The sequence below is a fragment of the Aulostomus chinensis genome, chromosome 18 (assembly GCF_037954235.1).
Source record: "Aulostomus chinensis isolate RoL2024-O1b breed Wild chromosome 18, RoL_Achi_v1.0, whole genome shotgun sequence".
Taxonomy (NCBI): Eukaryota; Metazoa; Chordata; class Actinopteri; order Syngnathiformes; family Aulostomidae; genus Aulostomus; species Aulostomus chinensis.
In genome coordinates this window covers 12,713,880-12,736,995 of record NC_141337.1, presented here as the reverse complement: position 1 = coordinate 12,736,995, position 23,116 = coordinate 12,713,880, and the positions used below count along the sequence as shown (strand labels likewise).

Sequence of the window (23,116 nt, the reverse complement as noted above, 5' to 3'; positions counted from 1 at the left end):
GACCTGAACAGCTGGAAAAACAGGCATTGGAACGGGCAGCCATTTCATGACGTCATGAGCCTGCACCGCGAGGGCTTCCTACCAAATGACAGAAGCGCGTAAAAACACCACACTTGTATTTCATGGCGAGACGCATTTATAATTGAATATTCGCCTTTTTTTCATACTTTTTGTTTTGTGGCTATTGTGTCCTAATGGAGGAGGTAGACGTTGATCCGGCAATAACTGTAAGTCACTACTGTTGCTTAGTTTCGCTCCTAACTGCTGTTGAATAGCATCGCTAGCGAGCTGAATGTGTCCATAAAACCTTTGAAAAGTAGTTTTCACAAAGAAAGTGCTGTACCGTCTGCCAGAACCACACTTTTGAACATACTTTGATTAAAAAAATATAGTTTACAGCAATGTGTAGTGTTTATTTGAAAGTAACTTGACTCTTGTGCAGTAAAAGTTACAGTATGGGTTGATGTGAAGATAATAAATGTCATGACAGCTTCAAATCCGTGTCTGACAGTTAATAAATGTAATGTCTGAGCCAAAATGGAACTTATTAGGATACAATTCCAAACTAAATAAATTTAAAGTGAATTTGCAGGTTATATTCTATGTATTGACCCTGTTTTACTCATTTACTTGCAGAATATCCCAGCAGCCAGTGCTGGGAAGCATTTGGGATTTGCATGGGGTCCAGGTGATATCCTTGTGTATGAGACCATTTTCAAAGCATCAGGTAAATATTTCTATAAGCCCATTCCACACTCACATCCCTCTTTTCTGCTCCTGTTTACTCCTGGTTCCTTTTTTTTACAGGTGCCTCAGGCTCAGGTGGTTCACACATCCATGAGGTCAGGAAAGATGAAGACATTTACTCTCCCATTTTACGGAAACTCTTCAACGAGTCCCATCTCATCTTTGTTGGCCTGCAGACAATTCGAGAGGATGTCCCTGGCAAGAACAAGAAGCCTCAGTAAGGCCTCAAAGGCACATTTACTGTTTCAGCGACAGAACTGTAGAATCAACCATATGATGGAGTTCATACTCTAAACATGTCCCTATCTTGCCCCATAGATTTGTTCGCATCAGTAAAAATTACAGGTCTGTGATACGAGCCTGTATGGAGGAGCTGAAGCAAGTTGCAGGTCAGGATTATTAAATTGGGTGAATTGTTCATTAACTCATCAGGGATTAACAACTTGTTTTTTTTTCCTGCAGTTTCTACAAAAGATGCAGCAGTGGCCACACAATACGGAAATCAGGTAGGTACTCTTAAGTGAGTCTGTGCCATATCATGCAAGCAGGATAAAGCTTATTTGAAGAGAAGACTGAAGAAGTATTAGAGGCCATATATGTGTTCACTTCTGAGTAGGGCTAAATTAACATTTTGGATTAAGTGTAATTGAATTGTAGTGATATAAGGCATCGTAATTTGAGTCACTTTTTATTTAAAAGTTTATGTGTTACAACAAGTGAATCAAGTTGCAAAGGACTAAGGTGCCACTGGAAAAGTTAGTTACTCCTTGACCTTTAACCTCAGCCTCCATTTTGTTGGGACAGGTGTCTATTCTGTTGGCCATAGAGCTCATCTGGAACCTGTGTGAAGTGCTGTTCATTGATGCTGCTCCTGGTTAGAGTTTAAATATTTACTTGTCAATTTGCGTAGAATTCACTGTATGACTTGATATTATGAAAGTTGTTGTTTGTGTCCTCAGCGGGCCCCCTGCTGCTCCACCTGCTGGACTGGGTCAGGTTACACAAGGCAGATGTGTATGAGAAGGCAAGAGAAGTGCTGCAAAGTGAGAGTCCCGCTGAGCACCATGACTACTGGGATGTGGTAGGTGTCCGTCTCTTGTAACCTGCTACACACACAACCAGTTCAAAATTTAGTTTCCCACTATAGTGATTTGGTGAGAGTGAAATGTATTTGATGACATTTGTTAATCTCCAGGTGGTGAGTTATGTGCTGCAGGGCCGGTTGGAAGAGGCCAGACAAATGCTGGTGAAGCAAGCCACCCTCCAGCCTGCTGCCAGGAATATGTACAGGCTGATGGACACTCTGCTCAGCAAGATGCCCTTCTACAATGTAAGATCATGTTTCCCTCACAGGTTTTAATTTGAACAAATTCAAATATTAATCCCAGATCATAAACCTTTCTTTGATAATCGTCTCTGATCCTTCTGTGCTAACCCATCAGCCCGCTGGTAACCAGACACTGACTGAGTTTGATGTAAAATGGAGACACTGGCATGAGGAGGTGGACCGCTGCCTGCAGGACAACTCTTTTGCCAGCAACCAACACCTGGAGCTTATCTGTAAGGTTAGTGACCCTCTGCTGGATTTAACCAAGCTTGGAAACGGTGGTCTTATCAGAATTTAAGGTCCCAAAAAGTCTTTTGGTCGTGAATATTATTTTGAAAAGACTGTTGTTACATGACGTATGCAGTATATTGTACACCGTTACAGCTCCCGTTGTTCAAGGTCCTGGAGTGTAAATTTTTTGCACTGTGAGTTATGAACTATTAATGTAACACTATATGTTAGATCCTAGTGGGGGATGAAGACACTCTGCTGGAGCACAGAGACCTGCTGGGAACCTGGTACCACTTCCTGGTCACTAGACTGCTCTTCTGCCACCCCACTGTCAAACCCACTGAGTTACATTACTACGCACAGGTACTCTAGTCTAACCACTGCTCACTACAACTTCTACATCTGTGATGGTTAACGTGTGTGTGTGTGTGTGTGTGTGTGTGTGGTCTCTGCAGTCATGCCTGACCATGTTTCTGGACTCCAGAAGTGTCCCCGAGCCCCTGGACAACATCTTACTCGCTGCCTTCGAGTTTGATATTCATCAGGTCATCAAGGACTGCAGGTGAAGCAGTTTGACACCCAGCAGGATGTTCGCACTGTGTTTACAGCACATAGAAATTCCAAGTCTTCTGCTGCGATATTCACTCATTCCTCCATCTCGTGTCCCTTCAGCATTGCTCTCAACAACTGGTGGTTTGTGGCCCATCTGACAGACCTCATGGATCACTGTAAACTCCTCCAGTCTCACAACCTACAGTAAGAGCTCCGTTACACTTACGTACAGTCTAATCTGAAGATAATGAGATTGCACGCTTTATGCATTTCATTTAAAAAAAAATCTCGTTATGTATTCAGCTTCGGTTCCAACTTGAGAGAGTTTCTTCTGTTAGAATACGCTTCCGGTCTCTTCACTCATCACAGGTATGGATAGTTGTACTTCACTGGATGAAGAAGTTATGTATTTGTTATTTTGTCCATTTAAATAATTCAATTTACACAAATATATTCAAGCGCTCACTCATGTTTTTTTGTGTCTTTGGTGAAGTCTGTGGCAGCTGGCCGTTGACTACTTCGACCACTGCCCTGGGTTTGGCCGTGTCTACCTGGCGTTGCAGATGGAACGTGTTCCTCTAGACACAGAACGCAAAGCTCTCAAAGTTCTCAGGATCTGTGAGCAAAGGAAGATGTCAGATCAAGGTAGCTGTATCTTTCTCCGTGTCCCTCTCTGGATGGCCTTCATTTATCGATCAAGCAAAGAAACCGCCATAGAAATAGTCTTATGATGGTATTCATGTGCGATTTATGAAACGGTGTGCCCGTTTCCTGTCAGACCGATAAACGAGGGCCTCTATCCCTACACCGTCATGCACAATGCTACAACGTTAAAGTTAACATTGTTTTGCTTCCTGCAGTGCGGAGTATCTGTAAGGTGATGGCAATGCGAGCTCTGAGGAACAACAGACTTGGCTCAGCTCTCTCCTGGAGCATCAGGGCTAAAGATGCTGCCTTAGCCACCCTCATCTCAGAGAGGTTGGTTCACTCAACGCGACACTTGCCTCTAGAGATGCTTCTGTAAACCATTTTTGACCTGCACCCTCTTACATGTGTCATTATGGCCTGTGAAGAGCAAGATGTGCTCAGACAACTATTTAATTTAGGTGCCCCCCCCAATTCTACATGTGTGTACTATTGACTTCTGTGGAGTCTTAAACACCACGAGGAGAAAAAAAATAGCTTAAATGATTGCATACAGTCCATTTGGGGAGGGAAAAGACTAAAAAGCCAATTTGAGAATGTCCTCATGTAATGGTGTTGTGAGGTTGGTTTTTTTTAAAGTAAATTAAGTGTGTGTGTGTGTGTGTGTTTGTGTTTTCAGGTTCTTACAGGATTATTGTGCTAGAGGGACCTTCTCTGATCTGGACCTGATAGACAACCTCGGCCCATCCATGCTGCTCAGCGACAGGCTCACTTTCCTTGGTATGAACTAAGAAACACACACGTTTGCACATCTTATGATGCAGCACTCTCACAAGTTCAATCCACAAATCAAGTGGAGGGTACGGGGGCCAGCGGGGGGTCATCCAGTCAGGGACAGACAAAGTCCTGCACAGCTTCTATTCCAGTTACTTTCAGGCTGTCACATGAGATACAGACACAGAAACTTGTGTTCACGCAGAGTTAAATAAAGCCGTGCACTGCTTAATGCAACAACGTGTGACGGCAACTTTCACCCGAGGAATGTCAGCGAAAAAAGAGGAACCTTTAATAGAAAAGTAGATAGAAGCAGAACACGGCAGATGCCATTTCTTGTCACCTGATGTCTATTTTTGGGAGGTAAATGGTGAGTATACTTCTAATGGTTGGTTCAATCTGCACATAAGCTGAACACCCACTGCCCATCCTGCTTAAAAAAAAAAAACATTTCATGATGTCAGTGAGACCAGTACAATGTTGCAGTGTGTAAATGTCGCTTGTCATTCGCAGGAAAGTACCGTGAGTTCCACAAGCTGTACGGAGAGAAGCGCTTCAGGGAGGCAGCGAAGCTGCTTCTCTCCCTCATGACAGCCAAGATCGCCCCTCGAAGCTTCTGGATGACTCTGCTGACCGACGCCCTGCCGCTGCTGGAGCAGAAGGAGGTCGGTCTCCACACATCCAACAGTCCCACTGCACACTGTGGATCGGGAAAGTTTTTGGTACAATCACAAGCAAATAAATTGAATATAGATGTAGGTTCCATTAAAACATTAATTATTAACTGTCTGCATTTATTTATTTTTTTAAATGATAGATCAATCAAATTGTTCTTTTCTCAAATATTTGCTCTGTAAAATGTCAGGAAAAAAACAACTCCATCAGTCTTTTTTTTTTTGTATTAACAATCCAAAACCCCACAGTTATTCAGTTTAACAAGGAAGAACGATAAAAAAGGAAGATAAAGATCTGTCGGTTTCATTTAAAAGCGCTTCCACGATTGACTGCATCTGAAGAGGTCTCACATTCTGCTTCTATTGCTTCTGATTGACCGTAAATGTTTTGTCTTTCATAGCAGAGAACTGAAGTTTGTATTTCTTGATTTGTGCACATTTCTGGCATTTAGCATCTTGGCGAACTTTGGGAAGCCTGATAGATGCACATTCTTCTCCGTGTGTCTCACTGTTTCTAGTCTCTAACCATGTTTGTCAATTTAGGTGATCTTCACGGCTGAGCAAACCTACGAGCTGATGTTCTGTTTAGAGGAGCTCACCTCCTCGCTGAACACCACCACTGCCAGCGCCGACAGGCCCATGCAGGTAATTGTGTCCTCGCTCTGCCTTCGCCCTGCTCAGATGATCGTGATGCTCTAATGCAGCGGCCACGATCCCGGTCTACCTGTCCACCAGTACAAACGAAATAACCGTAATCTCTGGTCCAAGACGTCATCCGAAGGCATTGACAACGACATGAGAAGTAAATCATTCAGTTGTGGTGCTTCAGCTCCGCCTCCTGTCTGAATCGCTGCCACTTCCTCCTTCAGAGCCAATACTTCACAGTAAGATCAAACAGCTCAAAAATAACAGCGGAATAATGACATAGTGATGCCGATTAGCAGAAAGAAAGAACTGATGATTTTTCACCCCTTTTCACAAGACGACAAGCAAACAACTTTTCAAATGCTTTTTTTGTTGTTGTTGATTTCGTCCGGCTTGGATCAGCTCGAGTAAGTTTGACAGTTATGTCACGTTTGGTTATATAAGGTTTCCCAGCCTTAATTCAACATGACACTTAAAATATAAAATTATCTCAATTTAATGCTATTTACTTGAACTGGTTGATCTAACCTCTCCTCGCTGATGACTCACTATGTTCTTTAGAAACTTTAAAGTTTATAGTCCCTTATTTCATCACTAAGAATGGAACTAAACCTCCCTCCATTCAACATTTCCTGAAGCGAGATCTGTCACTTCAAGATCCTTTTCTTGTACACCAGCTCAAACGCGACTCAAGTGCACGCAGTCTACTACACATTGAATGTTTGTGGTTTCAGGAGGAAGATATCGAGGTGACCAAAGTGGAGCTCCTGAGACTGGCTCTAGCCAGGAACCTGGCCATGGCGATAGTCAACGAAGGCACCGTAGAAGCGTGAGCGGGATCTTTATCAAGAAAGCTCTTCTTTTGCATTTTGTACAGTATACATACATTTCAAGTAAAATGTGATCTTTGATAACATAACATGTGGCGGTTTACTTTATTTTGACTTATTAATCCTGTTTGACACTTTCAAGTGACTCAGATTGTCAGTCATCGGTTGACAGAAATGTTTTATTTCATGCAGCAAACCGATGGTACATCATACAGTATGTACAGACGGAACACTCACCCAAAATCTACACACACACACACACACGTTCACATTAGTCATCATACAACAAACTGGTACATGACATGACTTACTATGTACATTTGACACACAGTTCTGTACATCCCATAATAAGATGAGACCAGTGAAGGGCCCTACAGGAGCGAGCAGCACTCTCATCCCACTGCTGCACAAAGAAAACTCAAAACTGTTCATGACACGTTCCCTTTCACCCTACCAACTTTTCACTTCACATTTTCAAGGTGCCGTGATTCACTGAAATAAACACGAAAAATATCTAAAAGCGAACTCGATACTGATGCGGTCAAACTATAATCAAATAAAAATGATGGAAATCATTTTAACACATCATTTGCCTGCTAAAGCAAATTCAATAAAAAGGTGCAAATAGCACTGAATGGAGTCCAAGCAGAATACAGCAAAAGTGAGTAAATGGAGAAGAAGAGTGAACGGTAGCTTTAGAGTTGACAAGTTTGCTGTCGACACCATTTCTAGCAAAACAACAGGTGATTTGTTGAACGGCACCGATAAGGGGCGCTCAAAGCCTACAAGTAATGGGCAGACCAACAACAGCCGAAATTTGGGGAAATCCTTAACAGCTTTTGGAAGTTTGGGAAGCAAAATATCTATTTATTTTTGATTTTGAGTAATAGGTCATGTCCCCTGAATCATCACCAACTTTCAAGGAACAAATGAGTCTTCACCCTAAATCATGCTAGCCAAATTTCTATGTTGTGCTCAATGAAAAAATAGTTTTAACTTGAAGCCATTTTGAGATAAGTGGGAAAAAAAGTAATGACGGTGCCACCTGGAGGTTGAACCTGAAAGGCCTTACAGTGTTTGCTACCTGTTGAGTTTTATCAGAAAATAAATGGCAGACAAGAAGTATTTGAGCAATAGTTTGACTGCTTGGACAACCAGTGTTGAACTCGGCAAACTCAAGTCATAACAGGATATCCAGAATTAGATGACCACCGTGCCGTTGTCCTTGTTTAACCTTTACAGCACAGTATTACATACTACATCATCAATGTATTTTTCTAATAAATGATCCTCGTCCTTCATGGTGTTAAGATGTATCCTGCGTGATCCGATCACGTGTGGACAGATCTGAGTTCAGGAGTGACCCGATCCCTCAAACTGCATTCAGAGGTGGTCTGGGCCACATTGAGGAACCACTAACTCAATAGAGTCCCTCCGTTTAAGCGGAAATACGTATTAATATGCCTCTAGTTGAGGCTCCTAACTATTATTACCTCTGTCATTACACCATAATGGCAAGTGTTTCAACTCAGCATAATCGAAACAAAAGCATCTGGTATCAGAGCTGAAAAATTTGGATTGGTTCCTTTCTACTCTGTAAGAATTGAGTGAATATAAATGTGTGTTTTCCTTGTAATAAGTTCAAACTGTTGCTGGTTAATAAGCCGAATAAAAACAACTAATTGAATCTTTACCAATGCAACTAAAGGCATTGACATGCATAACGGGTGGGGAAGGACGCAGGTCTGCACTCTGGTACTTCAAGCTGCTGAGACTGGATCAGTCAGTACGCATTGAACATCAGGACAAAAGTGAGTAGAATCTACTCGACACTTACAGAGATCCTGATTGTAAAAATAATTACATAACAAAATAAATACATAAAATTCGTGAATATGGCGAAAATCCATCGGAAGAAATCAGTTAGATCCCTTTCAAAATCTTGTGTGTGTGTGTGTGTATATATATATATATATTCATTCAAGTATATCAACTGTGGGGTTTGTCACATTATCTTCCAGAAGAATTAGTTCAAGTTGGAACAACCTATCTCTTTAACTTCTTTTAAAATAGTAAATAAAGCTGTAACACGTCACATCAGTCTGACTCTCTAATGCACTCATTATAAGTAGTCCACTGTTAAATTCATCATGGGAAAAATCCATAACAACGATTATATAAATAACATTTCACCTGTAAACATCATGGCTGTCTTACTTCCCAGTGTATATCTTTAGTTTGTTAGCTATCCGCAGAAAAGCACTGTAGAAATTAAACGTTTAGTGTCGGCTGTTAGTGTCACACTGCCCACTAGTAACGAAGGCCAACATGAAACGACTACAAGGAATGTGAAGCTGAAAGGTAGTTACTGTAGCAATGCAGCTGGTTTCCTCCACCCTCCTCTTCCAGGGGGGGTGGGTGGCCCGACACACACACGCACACACTCCCTGGTGTGTGGAGTATGAACTGGACTGTCCCTGCTGAGTGGGAACAGGCCTGCTATAGATGACCCCACACCTCTACCGGGGGGAACTTGTCCACCTCCCCTACCTCGTTGCACGCACGATCTCCTAGTGTGAACGCCAGCTTGTAGCGTAGGCGTACTTTCTCCTGCACACACACACACACACACACACACACACACACACACACACACACACACACACACACACACACACACACACACACACACACAATCATTTATCACACAAGCATTTATCACACATGCTTGGTCATCCATGTGTCTCTCAACCTGAGATTCCAGAGAAGTGTTCAACTGTGACTTGCCTTCGTTGGGTTGGCCAGTAACATGATCTGAGTGATGGAGGCTGGGGGTAGGATGGGGTTAAACGGTGCCAGGTCTGTTCCTGATGGAGGCTGAAGCTTCACCTTCATTGACTGGTGGAGGATGAAGAGAAGAGTCAGAGCTAATTCTAAAGCAGTAATTGGTAGTTATTCTGAACAGCAGCGACCTCTGCTGGTGCATTTCTAGTCTACTCCATTTGAGAATTGGCAGAGTACTGCACATCTGTAAGAAGGCCGGGAAGGAGAGGAATGGAGATGTGTTTCAGTGTGAAAGGAAAATACATTCTACTGTAACATCATTTATGGTAGTTTAAGGACGGATTTGTCAGTTTTATGATTTTGTCAGAGCTGCTTTATTTTGAAAAATACTACTCAGAAGTCAACATTATGTTGCTAGCTTGTTATTGGCTGAGCTTACATTGCTCTGTCTCTTGTTTGCTACCTGTGCTGTATATCTACATGGATGACAATCGATGCAAAGTTGGCCTGCTTTCTGTTGGGCAGGCCGGTGACTAACACTGGTGGTTTGCTTGTGTTTGCCGTCATTTCGTTTGTCGTAGCCGGCAGTTAGCATGTCCTATTTGGCGGCCAGCTTGTGCTAACTGGTGTTTAGCTTGTCATAGCTTGTGTTTAGCTTGTGCTAACTGGTGTTTAGCTTGTCCTAGCCGGTGGTTAGCACACCTGGGGGGTTGTACACTTAATGAATATTGTGTTTACAAGTCAACGAACCATGCTACAGACTGTACCTTTCACGGTACCCCCACCCCCCTTTATATGGAATCAAAGGTCTCCACTTCTCTTTGAGAAATCTGTGCTACCTGAATGCAACACTGTAAGCCAGCAGGAGGTTTTTGCTCGATCAGTTCAAATGATACAGAAACAGATGCAATGTTTATGCGATGACAACATCCACCTATCCATCCATCCATTTTCTACCGCTTTTCCTTTTAAGGGTTGCAGGGGGGCTCGCGCCTATCCAAGCCGCCTTCAAGAAAGAGGTGGGGTTCATCCTGGACAGTTCGCCATTTAGGCGGCTATCACAAGGCCAACACATAGAGACAGACAACCATTCACACTCACAGTCACACCTACGGTCAATTTAGAGTATCAATCAGCCTCGTCCCCTCTTGATGTCTTTGGACTGTGGGAGGAAGCTGGAGTACCAGAGAGAACCCACGCAGGAACAGGGAGAACATGGAGACTCACACAGAAAGATCCTGTGCTGGAGCCGGGACTTGAACCTGGAACCTCCTTGCTGTGAGGCAACAGTGCTGACCACTGCACCACCGTGCTGCCCGCGATGACAACATATCAAATATAAAAGACAGAGGAACTTGTGAAAGAACATCTCTACCTTAGGCACAGCAGCTTGTAGTACCACATTATGAACAGGGAGGGGCGCTGTATTGAGCATGGAGACCACCATTACTAACACGTCAGGCCTGCCAGGGGGTGAGTCAGACGCAAAATTGAGCAGCACTCGGACACCGTCTTTATCGTAGGCTGTGACAGGAAGCACTTTACCTGAGGAGTGACAGGACAACCAATCAGGAACAGGTGGACGTGAGCATGTGATTTAGACAGAACACTTGATTGTTCTCCATCAAGGTACAGTCCCATCACACTTGTTCTGACTGAAGTTTGCTCACAAACAGTTTGAGAGAGGATGGATGTAACATCTCTAACATATCATGGCCTTATAGCCAGTAGAAGTAAATAGTATTTGTCATCTAGTTGTGTGATAACATTCCTAAAATGGGGAATAAATACTTCTTCAGTCTCAAACAGAGAGCAGCAATGCTTCTACTGGCCCACCAGGCAAGACGAACAAATGTGACCTGAATCAGAGTCAATGCACAGAGACAAAGGCATCGTTGTCTGGTGGACTGATGTCAATACAAGGAAATATGATATGACCACCCCTCAAGTCTATATTATCAATTATACCACCCCCCCCCCCACACCCCCCTCCATCTCCCCTCCCACTATCCATGTCTCCTTCTCTTACTTGGTCTGATGGCCTCCAGAGGGACGTGCACATTGCTCAGAGAGACATCTGTGGCTCTGGCTGGGCTGCCCTGGAGGGGAGGGTGGCAGGGGGATAGAGAGCGAAAGAGTGGGCTACCCGGGGCAGAGCCCAGGCTCTGGGCCTTAGCATGGCTAAAAGCAGGAGAGCCAGGCATCGTTCCCTGGAGAAGAGAGGCTGAGGAGGCGGAGCCCTGCACAGGGATTGGAGGGGCTCCGGCAGGATGGACCCCAAAAGTGCTTCCTCTTGTTATCAGACTGGAAAAACTGAAAATCACAATAATATTAATGAATTTTATTGATTCTTGAGCTGTAACCCCCCAAAAAGAAATCCCAACATGGGAAGTGATACAATGCCATGTGATCACATACACAATTAAATCTTTCTACTCCTCGAAAAAGCCGCCACACCAGCGATCAGTCTTTTCAGTTCGAGGGTAAATAGCAAAATGCTACAATGCTACATGGTAAACTGTGCTTCTTCCTGGGGGTGTTTTCCAGTCTGATGTCTGGCCTGTGTGATTTGCCACAGCACAGGGTTTGGTCTGAATTCACCCGCACTGTACTTTCTATCCAGTCTGAGTCTCCAAAATAACAATGGAGATAAAAAAACGTATTTCATCCTTCTACCTCTTGTCATCTGAAAAGCCCATCATGGCCAAGTCCTGCAGGTTCTGGAGACTCTGCATGGTACCAGCTGCTTCAGTTGGGGGCACCACCGGACCTGAACAAGCTGCGCTCCTGAACACATCCATTCTCGACGTCGGGGCCTGCAAGAAGAGACGAGGAGACAGACGTTCGCTTTCCCATCACAAAAAAAACTGGGCCACACATTAAACGTACCTGTAGGGAACTCCACTGGTTGGACGTTTCCTTCAGTTTGGGTTTTGGCTGGTTGCTCAGAGAGGTAGGGGGGTCATTCAGTCCTGCGGGGCAGATCATCTTTAAGCTTTGTATATTATTTCAGTACATAATTGAGAGAAGTTAACTGAAGACAAGGATGTCCCACCTAGACAAAGCAGCTCATCATCAAGGAGAGAGAGCGCCTTGGAAGCCATGTCGAGGGGGGGGTGACTCGGGCTGCTGCCCTGACTGCCGTAGGTGCCAGTGGGGCGTTTTGGAGGAGGAGGCAGGGCAGGGATGGGAGAGTCCGTGCGACTGATGGAAAGAGGATTAGAGGCCAGTGAGTCAGCAGGTTGAGGAGGGCTGGGGGTGTCGAGGCCGGCGAGGTCAATCAGTGTGTCTGTGGTTTCTGTGTGTGACAAAGAGAAGAAGATGAATTCAGGAGCCGAAATGAAAAAAAAAACCCACACACACACCTACACAAAATCTAACCGTTGTCAGTGTGAGCAGCTGTGGGCGGAGCCACTTCACTGTTGCCGTTGATCGGCTGCCCCTCAACAATCTTTTTGTAGGAGTTGATGACTCTGGAGAGGTCGTCGCTGGCCTGCACGATGTCGCCTGAGGAGTCAAAAGGTCAAAGGTTACAGATCATACACTGCGAATCTTCAAATACAAAATAAACAATCTCGCAAACCTAAACTGGTGTCGTTGTCTTCAGCCTCAGTGGCCATTTTGAAAGCGGCACGCCTCAGCTTGTCACATCGCTCGTAGAGTTCCTGAAGAGAAAACAAGGCGAGATCTTGGGTTTTGAAGTAGCTAGTTCACTGTTTTGAATATAACATGTCTTCATGCAAGTATGGAGAATAAAAATCTCAACTGTGCGCAGCAATTTTTCAAATTCTTGTTAAGATTTAACTAGAGCGACTTTACATGTTGCTACCTGCAACTCAGGACTGAGTTTATGTTTACTGGTTTATTGAAGGGAGGACCAGAGTCACGATGAACCACTGAAGCAAAATCTAAATGTCTTGGTGCGAAATAAAACTCAGAATCTGTCAGTTTATTCAAGAGTAAATCACCTTGAGAAGCTGAGAAACTTGGAATGTTCTGACACAAAAATTCGTCTTCGAAACGTTACAGTCTTTGCGAGCCTGGGTGATTGACCGTTACGAGAGGTAGACAATAGATGTCAGGAGTACCGAGTTACAAATACCCAGCGGGTTTTGCTTCTCGACAGAAGTGTATTGCACTCACTTGAGAAGTAACAACAACAACAAAAAAATCTCTGTTTTTCTGGATAAAATACAGAATGTTGGAATATATGGAACGTTGTTGGTTTCCCCTCCCCAGTACACACCTTTATAATCTCCTTGTCTGAGTCGGTGGAGCTGTCTTTGTTGTAGTGGGACAACATCTCAGTCAGCAACTTGACATTGATGTTCACTTCTTCCAGTGTGTGCAGACGCTTCGTGACCTTCTGCACCCGCGCCTCATCCTGACGAACACAAGCGACAATGCAACGGTATTAAAACGACATGTACTCACGTTTGCGTTCTGCCAATTACAACTTCCAGTAGTTTCAAGCACTTACAGTAACTCCAAAATTTGAATAACTTTTAAACTTCAAAACATCAAAATCAAAGATTTTACAAGGAATTCCAGCACCCATGGGAAGCCTGAAATGAACAGAGTGACTGTGTAAAATATTCATCTCACCTCTTTCACCATGTTTTTGATTAACCTGTTGGCTTCCTGGAGGTCCTCTGGATTTTTGCTTCGCAGAAGCTCAGCAAGCAGCTACACACACACACACACACACACACACACACACACACACACACACACACACACACACACACACACACAGGGGATTTGAAAAGGAGCAGCACCGTTTCTGATTTTTTCCCTGCGTTCCTTTATAATTAAAGAAGTAACCAGAGCCAGTTTGGTTTTCCTGTGACCCTTCACCTTTCCCATGTCTTCGTTGTCAAACACGGGGTGTTTTGGCCGTGTCGGAGGAGAGGGAATCAAAGTCCTGTCCAGCGGTAACTCCGGGTCACGTGTCACCAGCCCTGATGAAGAGGTTAATAAAACATTCCTTGAATGCAGAAATCAAGTCAGTAAAGTGAGGTGAAAAGGGGTATAGCAAAATCTCCACCAACCCTGTCTCCTCAGAGTCTGGTAGGCTTCACCGATCTTGGCTTCACTGGGGAATGCAACAGTCCAGCTGTACAGCATTTCTACAATCCTGGTCTTCACCTTCTCGGGCGCACTGTCGCCCATGTACTGTGAATCAGCAGAATTAAAATTGACAGCACATCCAACCAGGGATGCAAAGGGGTGGAATGTTTCTGGGAATTTTCCAATGAAGTTAATCTCAGGAATTTGAGGATTTTGTGTGTGTGTGTGTGTGTGTGTGTGTGTGCGCGCACAAAAGAACAGGAAACTTTCTATTGAAATTAATGGGAATAAACAAAAATAAAACGAAAACATTGGCATAATTATTCTAATTGTAAACTCTGTATTCTCCCATCACATGCACAGGCAATTGGCACCTTGTAGTTCAATGAAATGAGTTCAACTCACAAACTAGTCAAGTCAAAATAAGACTCAACACACGTGTATTCAAATGTTTGCATACATATCTGCAGCCCTCCATACAACCAGCTGAGTTCTTATTTGACGACAAACCCATTTCAAGTCAGCTCACCTTTGGAGACACAACTTTAATCAGCTCGTTCAAAAATCTGTATTTTCCGACTTCATTATGAAACCTTCGCCCACAGTTCTTCATACACGCCTCCAGCACCTGCACACAAAAGGCTCCAAATAAAGCCAGAACGTGTTTAGAAAAAAAAAGATGAAGAAAATGAGCAAGTCTTCCTTACTGTGAGAGCCTGAAGTGCTTCCCATTCCTGTGGTGAATGGATTTTGTGGACAAGCAGCGTCACTGCTATCTGAGGGCTGTGAGAGGGAATCTGAGGTGAGACATCTTCCAGGGTGAAGGCTGTTTTTGTAAATATTTGACGGACAACATACCCTTCCAGTTCCTTGTTGATCTGATCACAGAAGCCGATAATGTACTCCCAGTCCTCTTGTCTGTTTGTTGGATGGGTGGCTTTATCTGACACACACACACACACACACACACACACACACACACACACACACACACACACACACACTTACACTTATGTTGTGAATATTAATCTCTCTCGAGTCCTGAGCTCAACATGACACTGTAGTTATCAGGCTTCCTAATGCTATAACAGTACTATTCATTCATCAACGCGACCAATGTTTCCGCATTCAGAGGCTGCCAGCTGGGAGACATCATGTCAGTGAACAATCACAACACACACTGAGCTTTCACCAGTGGGGAAACACACTTTCTATTCAAGCTCTCCACCCTGCTAATGATGCACAGCTCAGTCCGGCGACAAACAGCAGCCGTCAAACAGCTGGAAAGCAGCGTTGACAGCTTTTGTAAAGACGGATTTACTGCCCTGTAATCCTCACGCGTTCATCTAGCTCATTAACCGTGTTATTTAATTCATAAAATGGCATTAATCACTCACTGAGCCAAGATTCCAGCGACTCCCCTTCCTGGTACGCCATAGCACACAAAGCATCGCGTGATGTGACGAGGGTGTGAGCGAGAGTATGAAAATAGCTGAATTATGTATTAAAAAACATAGATTCACATCTTACAATTTAAATGGCGATTTTTCAAGTTGGAATTGAAAAGTAAATAAACACATTTTCGAATATTTCTCAGGCATCTGTGGGACACACTCACGAGTGCCTCCTGAGGTCCTCACTGACACATTTTCAATATGGCGGCTTCTCTGAAAGGACTCTTACAACCTTGGACACCCAGGTAACTTTTAGATTATACAGTTTAAACGAATTCAATATTGTTGTTAGACCTTTGCTCTTTAATACAATTACGTCTGTGGATAATGTTTTTTCTAAAATATGAATGTAACCCACGTTGTACAATTAGCCAACTAGCTCTGTGTCACCATCAACACAGTCGCGTGAGCCACATCATCGGGGCTGCAATCATCATTCAGCTGATTTGATAGAGTTGCTATTAGTTGTTATTTTTAATTGTTTTTGAATTATATTTTTTCGATCTGACCGATCGTATGTTCACTTGATAATCGAAATAGCACTCAAATTACAAAAATGTTGTCCGCTGTCTTCATAATACTATCAATTCCTACTAATTTGATTCGCTATTCTTAGAACATATCTTTTGATCTCGGAATACTGAAAATATTCTCTATTTATACTTGGCATACTTTTCTTGCCCAAACGGTACAGCTTCCATTAAAGGAAACATTTGGTCACAAACTTGTTTTTTATTTTGTGTACCCGAAATTTAAGGGAAATTTTCGACATAATGCTGTTTATGACGTATCTTCAACAACAAAATTAAACTGAGTCACATATTAGATATGGATCTCCTTTCCTCACATGCATGCAACAATTACTGAATGAGATAAATGTGTGTTTGCAGAGTTCTGACTGTGAGATGGAGCCGGTACAACCCATATTACCTGGAGCCAGAGGTCAAGAAGGAGGCCTACCTCAAATCAGAAAGTGAGCTTAGTAATGAAGAGAAGAACGAGTGGGACTTCAGGAAACTCAGACCCATTAAAGCAGCAGCAAACAGTGTGACCAGCTCGGTCTTCTATGATCCAATCATCAGGTACAGCAGACATCTCAGAGTACTGTTGTACCAATTCACCTCCAGGAGCTCATGATCATATTTGTCTTCCTTCGCAGTAAATTCACCAACATGATGATGAAATGTGGAAAAAAGACTTTGGCCCAACGAATCATGACGCAGGTAAGACATACGCTTCACGGATTCAAAGTCAAAACAGAATAGAGTATTATTCATTAATGCCATTTTTATTTCCCAGACACTAGAGAACATCAAAAGAAAACAGGTGGAAAAATACCTCAAGGCTCCAGGGGGGCAGAAAGAGGAGATCGAGTGTAACCCCTATGCCATCTTCCACCAGGCTGTGGAGAACTGCAAGCCTATTGTTGGGTTGGCCAATATCAAAAGAGGTAGCATTACCTACCAGGTCAGATATTTGGTTTGCTCAAGTTTCTATTTTTTTTTTTTTTTGTATTTATCCATCCATCCATTTTCTACCGCTTATCCTGTTGAGGGTCACAGGGGGGCTGGATCCTATCCCAGCAGCTAGGGGCGAGAGGCGGGGTTCACCCTGGACGGGTCACCAGTCCATCACAGGGCCAACACATAGAGACAGACAACCATTCACACTCACAGTCACACCTACGGTCAATTTAGAGTATCAATCAGCCTCGTCCCCTCTTGATGTCTTTGGACTGTGGGAGGAAGCTGGAGTACCAGAGAGAACCCACACAGGAACAGGGAGAACATGGAGACTCACACAGAAAGATCCTGTGCTGGAGCCGGGACTCAAACCCGGAACCTTCCTGCTGTGAGGCGACAGTGCTGACCACTGCACCACCGTGCCACCCTTTTTTTTTCTTTTTTAAAAAATCTTACATTCAGTGATATGATCTTGTGTTGATGCAGTCATGAAAAACTTGAAAAAAAGATTGGAAGAATTTTGAAAAACAATAAAAAAAAAATTGATTGTTATGGAAGTTTAGATTTAAGATCGACTTGGAATAATCACTTTTGGGTAAAATGAACTTTTTCATGTGCATGTCATGGTCGAGATTCTCTGGCAAAAATCGATGCTGACCCTGATGAAGCCGGTGCATTTTTCCTAATTCCGATTTGTTTTTGTCCCACTCAGGTACCCATCCCTCTCAAAGACAGACACCGCACCTTCATGGCTCTGAAGTGGTTCATCACAGAGTGCAAGACAGATAAACACCGGCGAATGCTCATGTATGAAAGCCTTACCCAGCAATTTATGCAGGCTTACACCAAGGAGGGAAAAGTTTACAAGAGGAAACTTGACCTGCATAAATTGGCTGAAGCTAACCGAGCTTACGCCCACTTCCGATGGCATTAGGGCTGCACGCTACTGGAACAGAGGTGGAAAGAAACACTGTCGATTGTTTCTTGTTGGTGAAGATTCATGGGTTTTTTGTGTATAGTGTATAAAATGAGGATTATGGTGGAATCATTACAGTCAAAGAGGGGTTTTCTCACTGTCCTATCAGGATGTCATGACGACGGTTACGTTTGAATGTTAAACGCCACACAATAAACACATTCAACTACATTTAGGAAAAAAATTCAAGGTTTATTGGAACAAATATGTGCGGTATCTGTAAAACCCAACCAGAAAAAGTTGTCACTGTAAACTTTTGTCATAAAATAAAGACATTGCAGTCAGGTGCTGTGCCCAGTCATTAAAACCTGGATTAACTGATCCTCCTGTGGGGAAAAGCGGGTGAACCTGTGAGCACTTGTTGATTAAGACATCCAGCAGTTATGAAAGAACATAATAACTTGGGCTAATGTTGCTGCCCGCCGTTCACTCTTTCAGTGACGGAAACATTGAGCTGTTTAACTGCTAAATGCTAAAGCTCGTCGCTAACTGTGTCTGGTTTTCATTTGTAACTCCACCTAGTGGCCTTTTGTTTCCGTTAACTGATGTGGCACAAAACAGAACTACAAGTCGAGAGGGAATGAAAGCGGTAAAGTTGCAGTCGGGAAAGTTAAAACGATGAGGTGGAACTCAACTGTTGCAAAGGAGCTGCGCTGAGCAGCCGATAGCTGCTTTTGGGCACATTTAGCATTTACATCATGAGTGGAATACGAGCATTTCTAGTGTAACACCCAGGGATCAGTTAAATACATCTTCAAACCCTAGGGACTCAGATTCTAGGACAAAATATTCCACTGTCTCAACTGGGTTCTGTACTGGTGGAAGCTCGTGAGTTTTTAATTACAATGAGCCTCATTCATGAAATGTTCTTCCATGCTTGAGGCCTTTTTTTAAACCTCAATTTAGTCTCGCAGGCAGGGGGCAAAGGCTGATTTGTCAAACTGCTATAATAGCTAATTTTTTGTGCAGCTTTACAAACTGACACATTCAGGTTATCAAAGGATGATCTCAATAAAGTTCCTGAATTCCAGCTTTTTAATTTTTTTTTGCCATGATAAATTAAACATCTTTTCAGTTTTGGTGAATTAGTCAGACAAACCCAGCTCAGATGAAAATTAATCAAGCAAGTGTTAAACAGATTAGCAGATAAATGATCATTAGATGCACCCCTAGAATAAGAAATAAAAAACTCTGATATAAAACTGGTTCCAGCTAAATCATGTAACTCTCGCTGGTGGAACTCATGTGGTCAACACGGAATAAAAAATACGATTTTCATTTCTAAAAAAAAAAAAAAAAGAAGTCACCGCCACTTGCCTGCTGCGGCTGCCATTGTGCTGTTGGCACGATTGACGTATCCAGATGAGTGGAAAAACTCAACATCTGATGTTTCGTTTCTTAGTTAAAACTTAAATTTTTTTTGGTCTTTTTACTTATAGGCTGACTACATGTATTCTGTAACAAAACAGAAACAGATGTACTTATAGATAGAAAAGAAACGCCCTGAATAAAACCACAGTCCTGCCTCACAGAAGGGACAGTAGAGAAGCGAACGGGAATCCAACAGTACAAGTTAAAAAGAAAATTCCTCTCAACTGCAGTTCAAAACTTTGAGATTCTAGCTTAAAATACTTACAGAATAATTAAAATAAAGATTTTTAATAAATTTAAATGTTGGTCTCACGCCAGTAAAAAGTAAAGCAAATCTGTGTGTCCGTTTGCTGGAATGTCTGCTGCAACTTTGGATTTAATAAAATTGACTGAAATGTTTTCTCACAACAGGAATGCCTGCTAGTTTAAAAAAAAAAAAAAACAGAAAACATAAAATTAAAAAAAAAAAAACAACAACCTCAGGTTCTCTTGCTGTAAAAACGTCCTTTGAAAGAACCTGGATTCTGCTAAACCTCGTTAACTGAACTATTGCACATTCTACATCCACGCCATCATGTTTTAGTCTCAAATTTAGAGATAATCCAGCAGACCCTCCAGGGGTAACCAGGAGGGTCCCGCCGTCCGTCCCTCATGGCGATGCTGGTTTTCTAATCACTGGTGGGTGACTGAGGAGACGTATCCAAGGTGCTTGAAAGCTGGCCAACACTCAGCAGTCGTCCTAGTCAGCAATTTCACTGTAGTAGTACTTGTGGGCGGTGCTACTGAGCATCCAACCTCCTGCCCTGAACTCCAGGATCTCTAGCAGCAGCAGACGAGCCATGGACGTGAGCCCCTCCTGGAGCAGGAAGCCGTCCCGCAGCAGGAAGAAGAGCTCGTCCATCCGTTGGCAGTTCACCTTCTCCAGCTGCTCGCCGATACGGTGCAGCTGCAACACCAGACAGTCCACCTGCAAGAGGAGCGGGCGGGGAGGTGGTGACGTCAGCTTGGAACAAATGTACATGACAGCCAAACAGAAGCTCCTCTTCCTCACCTCTTCCTCGTTCATGAGAGCGTCAGGTTTCGCCAGCCTCATCAGACAGTCGTACACAGGATGGACCAGCGCCGCCATTGGCATGTTGTTCACCTGAGTGTTGGGACACAAAGGGTTAAGTCTTGGAGTACGATTCCTTTGTCACGCAGGCAGAATGTGTCAAAGGACTATCCCTCTGAGCTTTAGTTGTCCTCCATGTGACTAAAATAATCAGGATGATACAACAGAGGCCAGCATAACTCTGGAGCTCCATCACTCAGAGGGGTTTTATGCACATTCACTATTACTGACTGATGTTAACGTCAAGCAGAGTTTGCAAAAAGTTCCTCCATCGCTTCACGTAAATATATAGAAACAAACAGCACTCTGACATCTGGTTCGTGGGACTGAAACCCTGAAGATTCCTGTCATCTCAAGGGTCAGAAGGTCATTTTCCCACCCCTTAACGTCCTCTATTTAGTAAAAAAATGAATTTTTCAAGATGTGACGAGACAAAACAAGCACAGATGTTGTAGAATCTGCAACACTAAAAGTCACAAGCTAACAGCTAAATCAACGGATTTCTGTTACTGTATCTTACTTTGAGGTAGTCGTAGATGTTGCAGATGAACGTCACGTAGCACACCCACTCCTGCAGCGAGCGCTCCCTCGTCTCCTCGCGGTCTTTGAACTCTTGCTGGAGTCGGTTCAGCAGGTTCCTCCTGAACGTGTTTCCGTTGCTCTGCTTGGCCTCTGCCTGCATGAGGGAGGAGACATGGTGGTGATGCTCCGCTGACTTTTGCCGCTCGCAGTTAGGCACTGAGAAGCTATGATCATGGAGACCCTCCCTCTGCCTGCGGGGACCCCCAAAACAAAGGCAAACATCAACCGTAGTGCCGTGACTGACCTGCACGATGGTGTAGCAGATGCGTCCAGCCTCTTTGCTGAACACCTGGTCCTTCAAGGACTGATCCACGATGATATTAGACACCTTCTCCAGGTTTACCGATCCTGGATCTGCAAAATTGAGCAAAAGGTTACATTTATCATGAACTAAGTGGATGCTGAGAGGTCTTATTTTGTTAATATTTCACTATATCAATACAAATGAGGTTTTAATACACCTTCCAGGACAGTACGCATCCAAGCTGACCTTTCAGGGCTGTCTTCAACAACATCTGAGTCTCCAGGTCAAATGACTGGATCTTGTAGTCCTCCGTAGAGTTCTCCATACCAGGAGGAAGCACTTGAAGCACACCTGAGAGCAGCTAACACGCTGTGAAGACCACAACACATTAAAGTGAGACGTTTACGTTGGTGCAATATAGAAAAAGCATGTTTACCCAACTGATTCAACCCCGGTGGTTGAATGTGTCACAACCAGACACCACAGTACAATTTGAGTGACAACAATAACCCCAAAATCCTGTGCTGTCATCAAACTGGCTGCTGCACACATCCTTTCACAGAGGGATAAGAGGGATTAACTCGCACGAGCCAACCCGGGTCACCGCGAATGTTGCACGTTAACCGTTTTAATAAACGAACACATTAAACTCACAAGAACACACTTTTTTTTCACGTTTTGGCGAAAACGCAAGGTATTAGCTTTATAGCTTTACAACGCCCAACACACACACACACACACACAGGTTAGCTAGCTTGTATGCTCGTTAGTAGTCAAGTTTTAAACATAACTTTACGTCCGTACGAAATAAGAGGGAGACGGGTTTATTGTAGAGGAATACCTGATCAAATGAGTTACTTACATTTCGTAAATAATGCTTGAAACTTTACTTAATCTACGCTAAATTATTTTCATCTACTCTGATCCTCCGCTCTGAGAAAATAGACGTTACTCCACACAGCATTCGAAGATGAAGTAAGACAGTGAGATATTTCCCCTCTCAGCCTCCCTTCAACAGCGGAAATAACGGAAGCTAAACCTATAACCTGTTTGTCTGCATTCGCATGGAATAAACCTTTAAAACCATACGTCCTTGAACAGAAAGTTGTATTTTGGAAGAATAAATCTTTCAAACTCACTCTGAGTATTTTGGGGAGAACATAGTATTTGGGTGGAATAATCCTGAAATGTACTTGTGGACTAGTAGTAGGTCTGTTTAGGTGTGTGTGTGTGGGGGGGGGGGGGGGGGGGGCATGTAATTGGACCATAAGTAATTAAAGAGAAAGTCAGGTGTGGGTGGAACTAACATATAATTCCAATGTACTTGGAGATTTGGGAGGAATAAACTTTTGGAACTGCAAATACTCAGGAGAAAGTGTTTTTTTTGTGGTGGAATAAATTTCAAAACTGTAAACACTGGAATATAAAGAAGCATTTGGGCAGAATGAACCTTTAAAACTGCAAGCATTTGGGGGAGGGATTGGTATTTGGGTGGATTAAACCTTTAAAACTCCAAGTACCTGGAAATCAAGGAATCTTTGGCTAGAATGGAACGTGGACGTTACAATCATTTGTTTCGAGTTGTTAAAATTGTTGTTGCGAGTTGCAGCGAGGAAGGGAACTATCTTGACAGCTT

General features: G+C 43.3%; 4 protein-coding genes across 5 annotated transcripts; 2 read left to right on the top strand and 2 right to left on the bottom strand.

Annotated features, from left to right (window-relative positions):
• The first annotated feature begins 44 nt into the window (after positions 1 to 44).
• On the top strand, positions 45 to 6,515 carry nup85 (nucleoporin 85). Its single transcript, XM_086185386.1, has 19 exons — positions 45 to 227; positions 637 to 727; positions 808 to 964; positions 1,066 to 1,136; positions 1,210 to 1,253; positions 1,552 to 1,621; positions 1,707 to 1,828; positions 1,943 to 2,077; positions 2,190 to 2,312; positions 2,537 to 2,668; positions 2,761 to 2,867; positions 2,978 to 3,061; positions 3,161 to 3,226; positions 3,351 to 3,502; positions 3,718 to 3,835; positions 4,182 to 4,282; positions 4,790 to 4,941; positions 5,494 to 5,595; positions 6,330 to 6,515. Exons 1-19 carry the CDS (start codon positions 195 to 197, stop codon positions 6,426 to 6,428), a joined length of 1,959 nt encoding a protein of 652 aa, XP_086041512.1. The 5' UTR covers positions 45 to 194; the 3' UTR covers positions 6,429 to 6,515.
• Positions 6,516 to 6,589: 74 nt separating this feature from the next.
• Positions 6,590 to 15,893, bottom strand: LOC147245218 (ADP-ribosylation factor-binding protein GGA3-like). Its single transcript, XM_086185384.1, has 17 exons — positions 15,677 to 15,893; positions 15,138 to 15,222; positions 14,987 to 15,062; positions 14,809 to 14,907; positions 14,261 to 14,384; positions 14,067 to 14,170; positions 13,815 to 13,895; positions 13,456 to 13,593; positions 12,793 to 12,874; positions 12,591 to 12,716; positions 12,265 to 12,507; positions 12,099 to 12,181; positions 11,886 to 12,025; positions 11,239 to 11,522; positions 10,585 to 10,754; positions 9,213 to 9,323; positions 6,590 to 9,035 (listed from the first exon to the last, which is right to left on the bottom strand). The coding sequence occupies exons 1-17, from the start codon at positions 15,714 to 15,716 to the stop codon at positions 8,925 to 8,927; spliced, it is 2,097 nt and encodes a 698-aa protein (XP_086041510.1). The 5' UTR covers positions 15,717 to 15,893; the 3' UTR covers positions 6,590 to 8,924.
• Positions 15,815 to 18,759, top strand: mrps7 (mitochondrial ribosomal protein S7). 2 transcript variants are annotated; one of them, XM_086185388.1, is made up of 5 exons: positions 15,815 to 15,978; positions 16,624 to 16,815; positions 16,893 to 16,956; positions 17,033 to 17,183; positions 17,909 to 18,138. In XM_086185388.1, the coding sequence occupies exons 1-5, from the start codon at positions 15,935 to 15,937 to the stop codon at positions 17,983 to 17,985; spliced, it is 528 nt and encodes a 175-aa protein (XP_086041514.1). In that variant the 5' UTR covers positions 15,815 to 15,934; the 3' UTR covers positions 17,986 to 18,138. The 2 variants fall into 2 exon arrangements, with proteins under 2 accessions (XP_086041514.1, XP_086041513.1); XM_086185387.1 differs by having other exon boundaries at positions 15,846 to 15,978; positions 17,033 to 17,200; positions 17,909 to 18,759.
• Positions 18,345 to 22,496, bottom strand: mif4gdb (MIF4G domain containing b). The gene is made up of 6 exons (XM_086185389.1): positions 22,343 to 22,496; positions 21,727 to 21,849; positions 21,481 to 21,590; positions 21,175 to 21,330; positions 20,595 to 20,687; positions 18,345 to 20,510 (listed from the first exon to the last, which is right to left on the bottom strand). The coding sequence occupies exons 2-6, from the start codon at positions 21,803 to 21,805 to the stop codon at positions 20,283 to 20,285; spliced, it is 666 nt and encodes a 221-aa protein (XP_086041515.1). The 5' UTR covers positions 21,806 to 21,849; positions 22,343 to 22,496; the 3' UTR covers positions 18,345 to 20,282.
• Between the last annotated feature and the right edge of the window lie 620 nt (positions 22,497 to 23,116).

Excerpts from the sequence above, each read along its gene's own strand:
- LOC147245218 (XM_086185384.1), bottom strand. The coding sequence starts at position 15,716 with ATGGCGTACCAGGAAGGGGAGTCGCTGGAATCTTGGCTCA. Across the intron at positions 14,385-14,808 it reads TTAAAGTTGTGTCTCCAAAG|TACATGGGCGACAGTGCGCC; the intron begins GTGAGCTGACTT and ends GCTGATTCACAG. Across the intron at positions 12,875-13,455 it reads CAGACAAGGAGATTATAAAG|GAACTCTACGAGCGATGTGA; the intron begins GTGTGTACTGGG and ends TTTTCTCTTCAG.
- mrps7 (XM_086185387.1), top strand. The coding sequence starts at position 15,935 with ATGGCGGCTTCTCTGAAAGGACTCTTACAACCTTGGACACCCAG. Across the intron at positions 15,979-16,623 it reads TTACAACCTTGGACACCCAG|AGTTCTGACTGTGAGATGGA; the intron begins GTAACTTTTAGA and ends GTGTGTTTGCAG. Across the intron at positions 16,816-16,892 it reads TTCTATGATCCAATCATCAG|TAAATTCACCAACATGATGA; the intron begins GTACAGCAGACA and ends CTTCCTTCGCAG.
- mif4gdb (XM_086185389.1), bottom strand. The coding sequence starts at position 21,805 with ATGGAGAACTCTACGGAGGACTACAAGATCCAGTCATTTGACCTGGAG. Across the intron at positions 21,591-21,726 it reads GTTGAAGACAGCCCTGAAAG|ATCCAGGATCGGTAAACCTG; the intron begins GTCAGCTTGGAT and ends TCAATTTTGCAG. Across the intron at positions 20,511-20,594 it reads CTCTCATGAACGAGGAAGAG|GTGGACTGTCTGGTGTTGCA; the intron begins GTGAGGAAGAGG and ends CTCCTCTTGCAG.
- nup85 (XM_086185386.1), top strand. The coding sequence starts at position 195 with ATGGAGGAGGTAGACGTTGATCCGGCAATAACT. Across the intron at positions 3,503-3,717 it reads AAGGAAGATGTCAGATCAAG|TGCGGAGTATCTGTAAGGTG; the intron begins GTAGCTGTATCT and ends TGCTTCCTGCAG. Across the intron at positions 5,596-6,329 it reads GCGCCGACAGGCCCATGCAG|GAGGAAGATATCGAGGTGAC; the intron begins GTAATTGTGTCC and ends TTGTGGTTTCAG.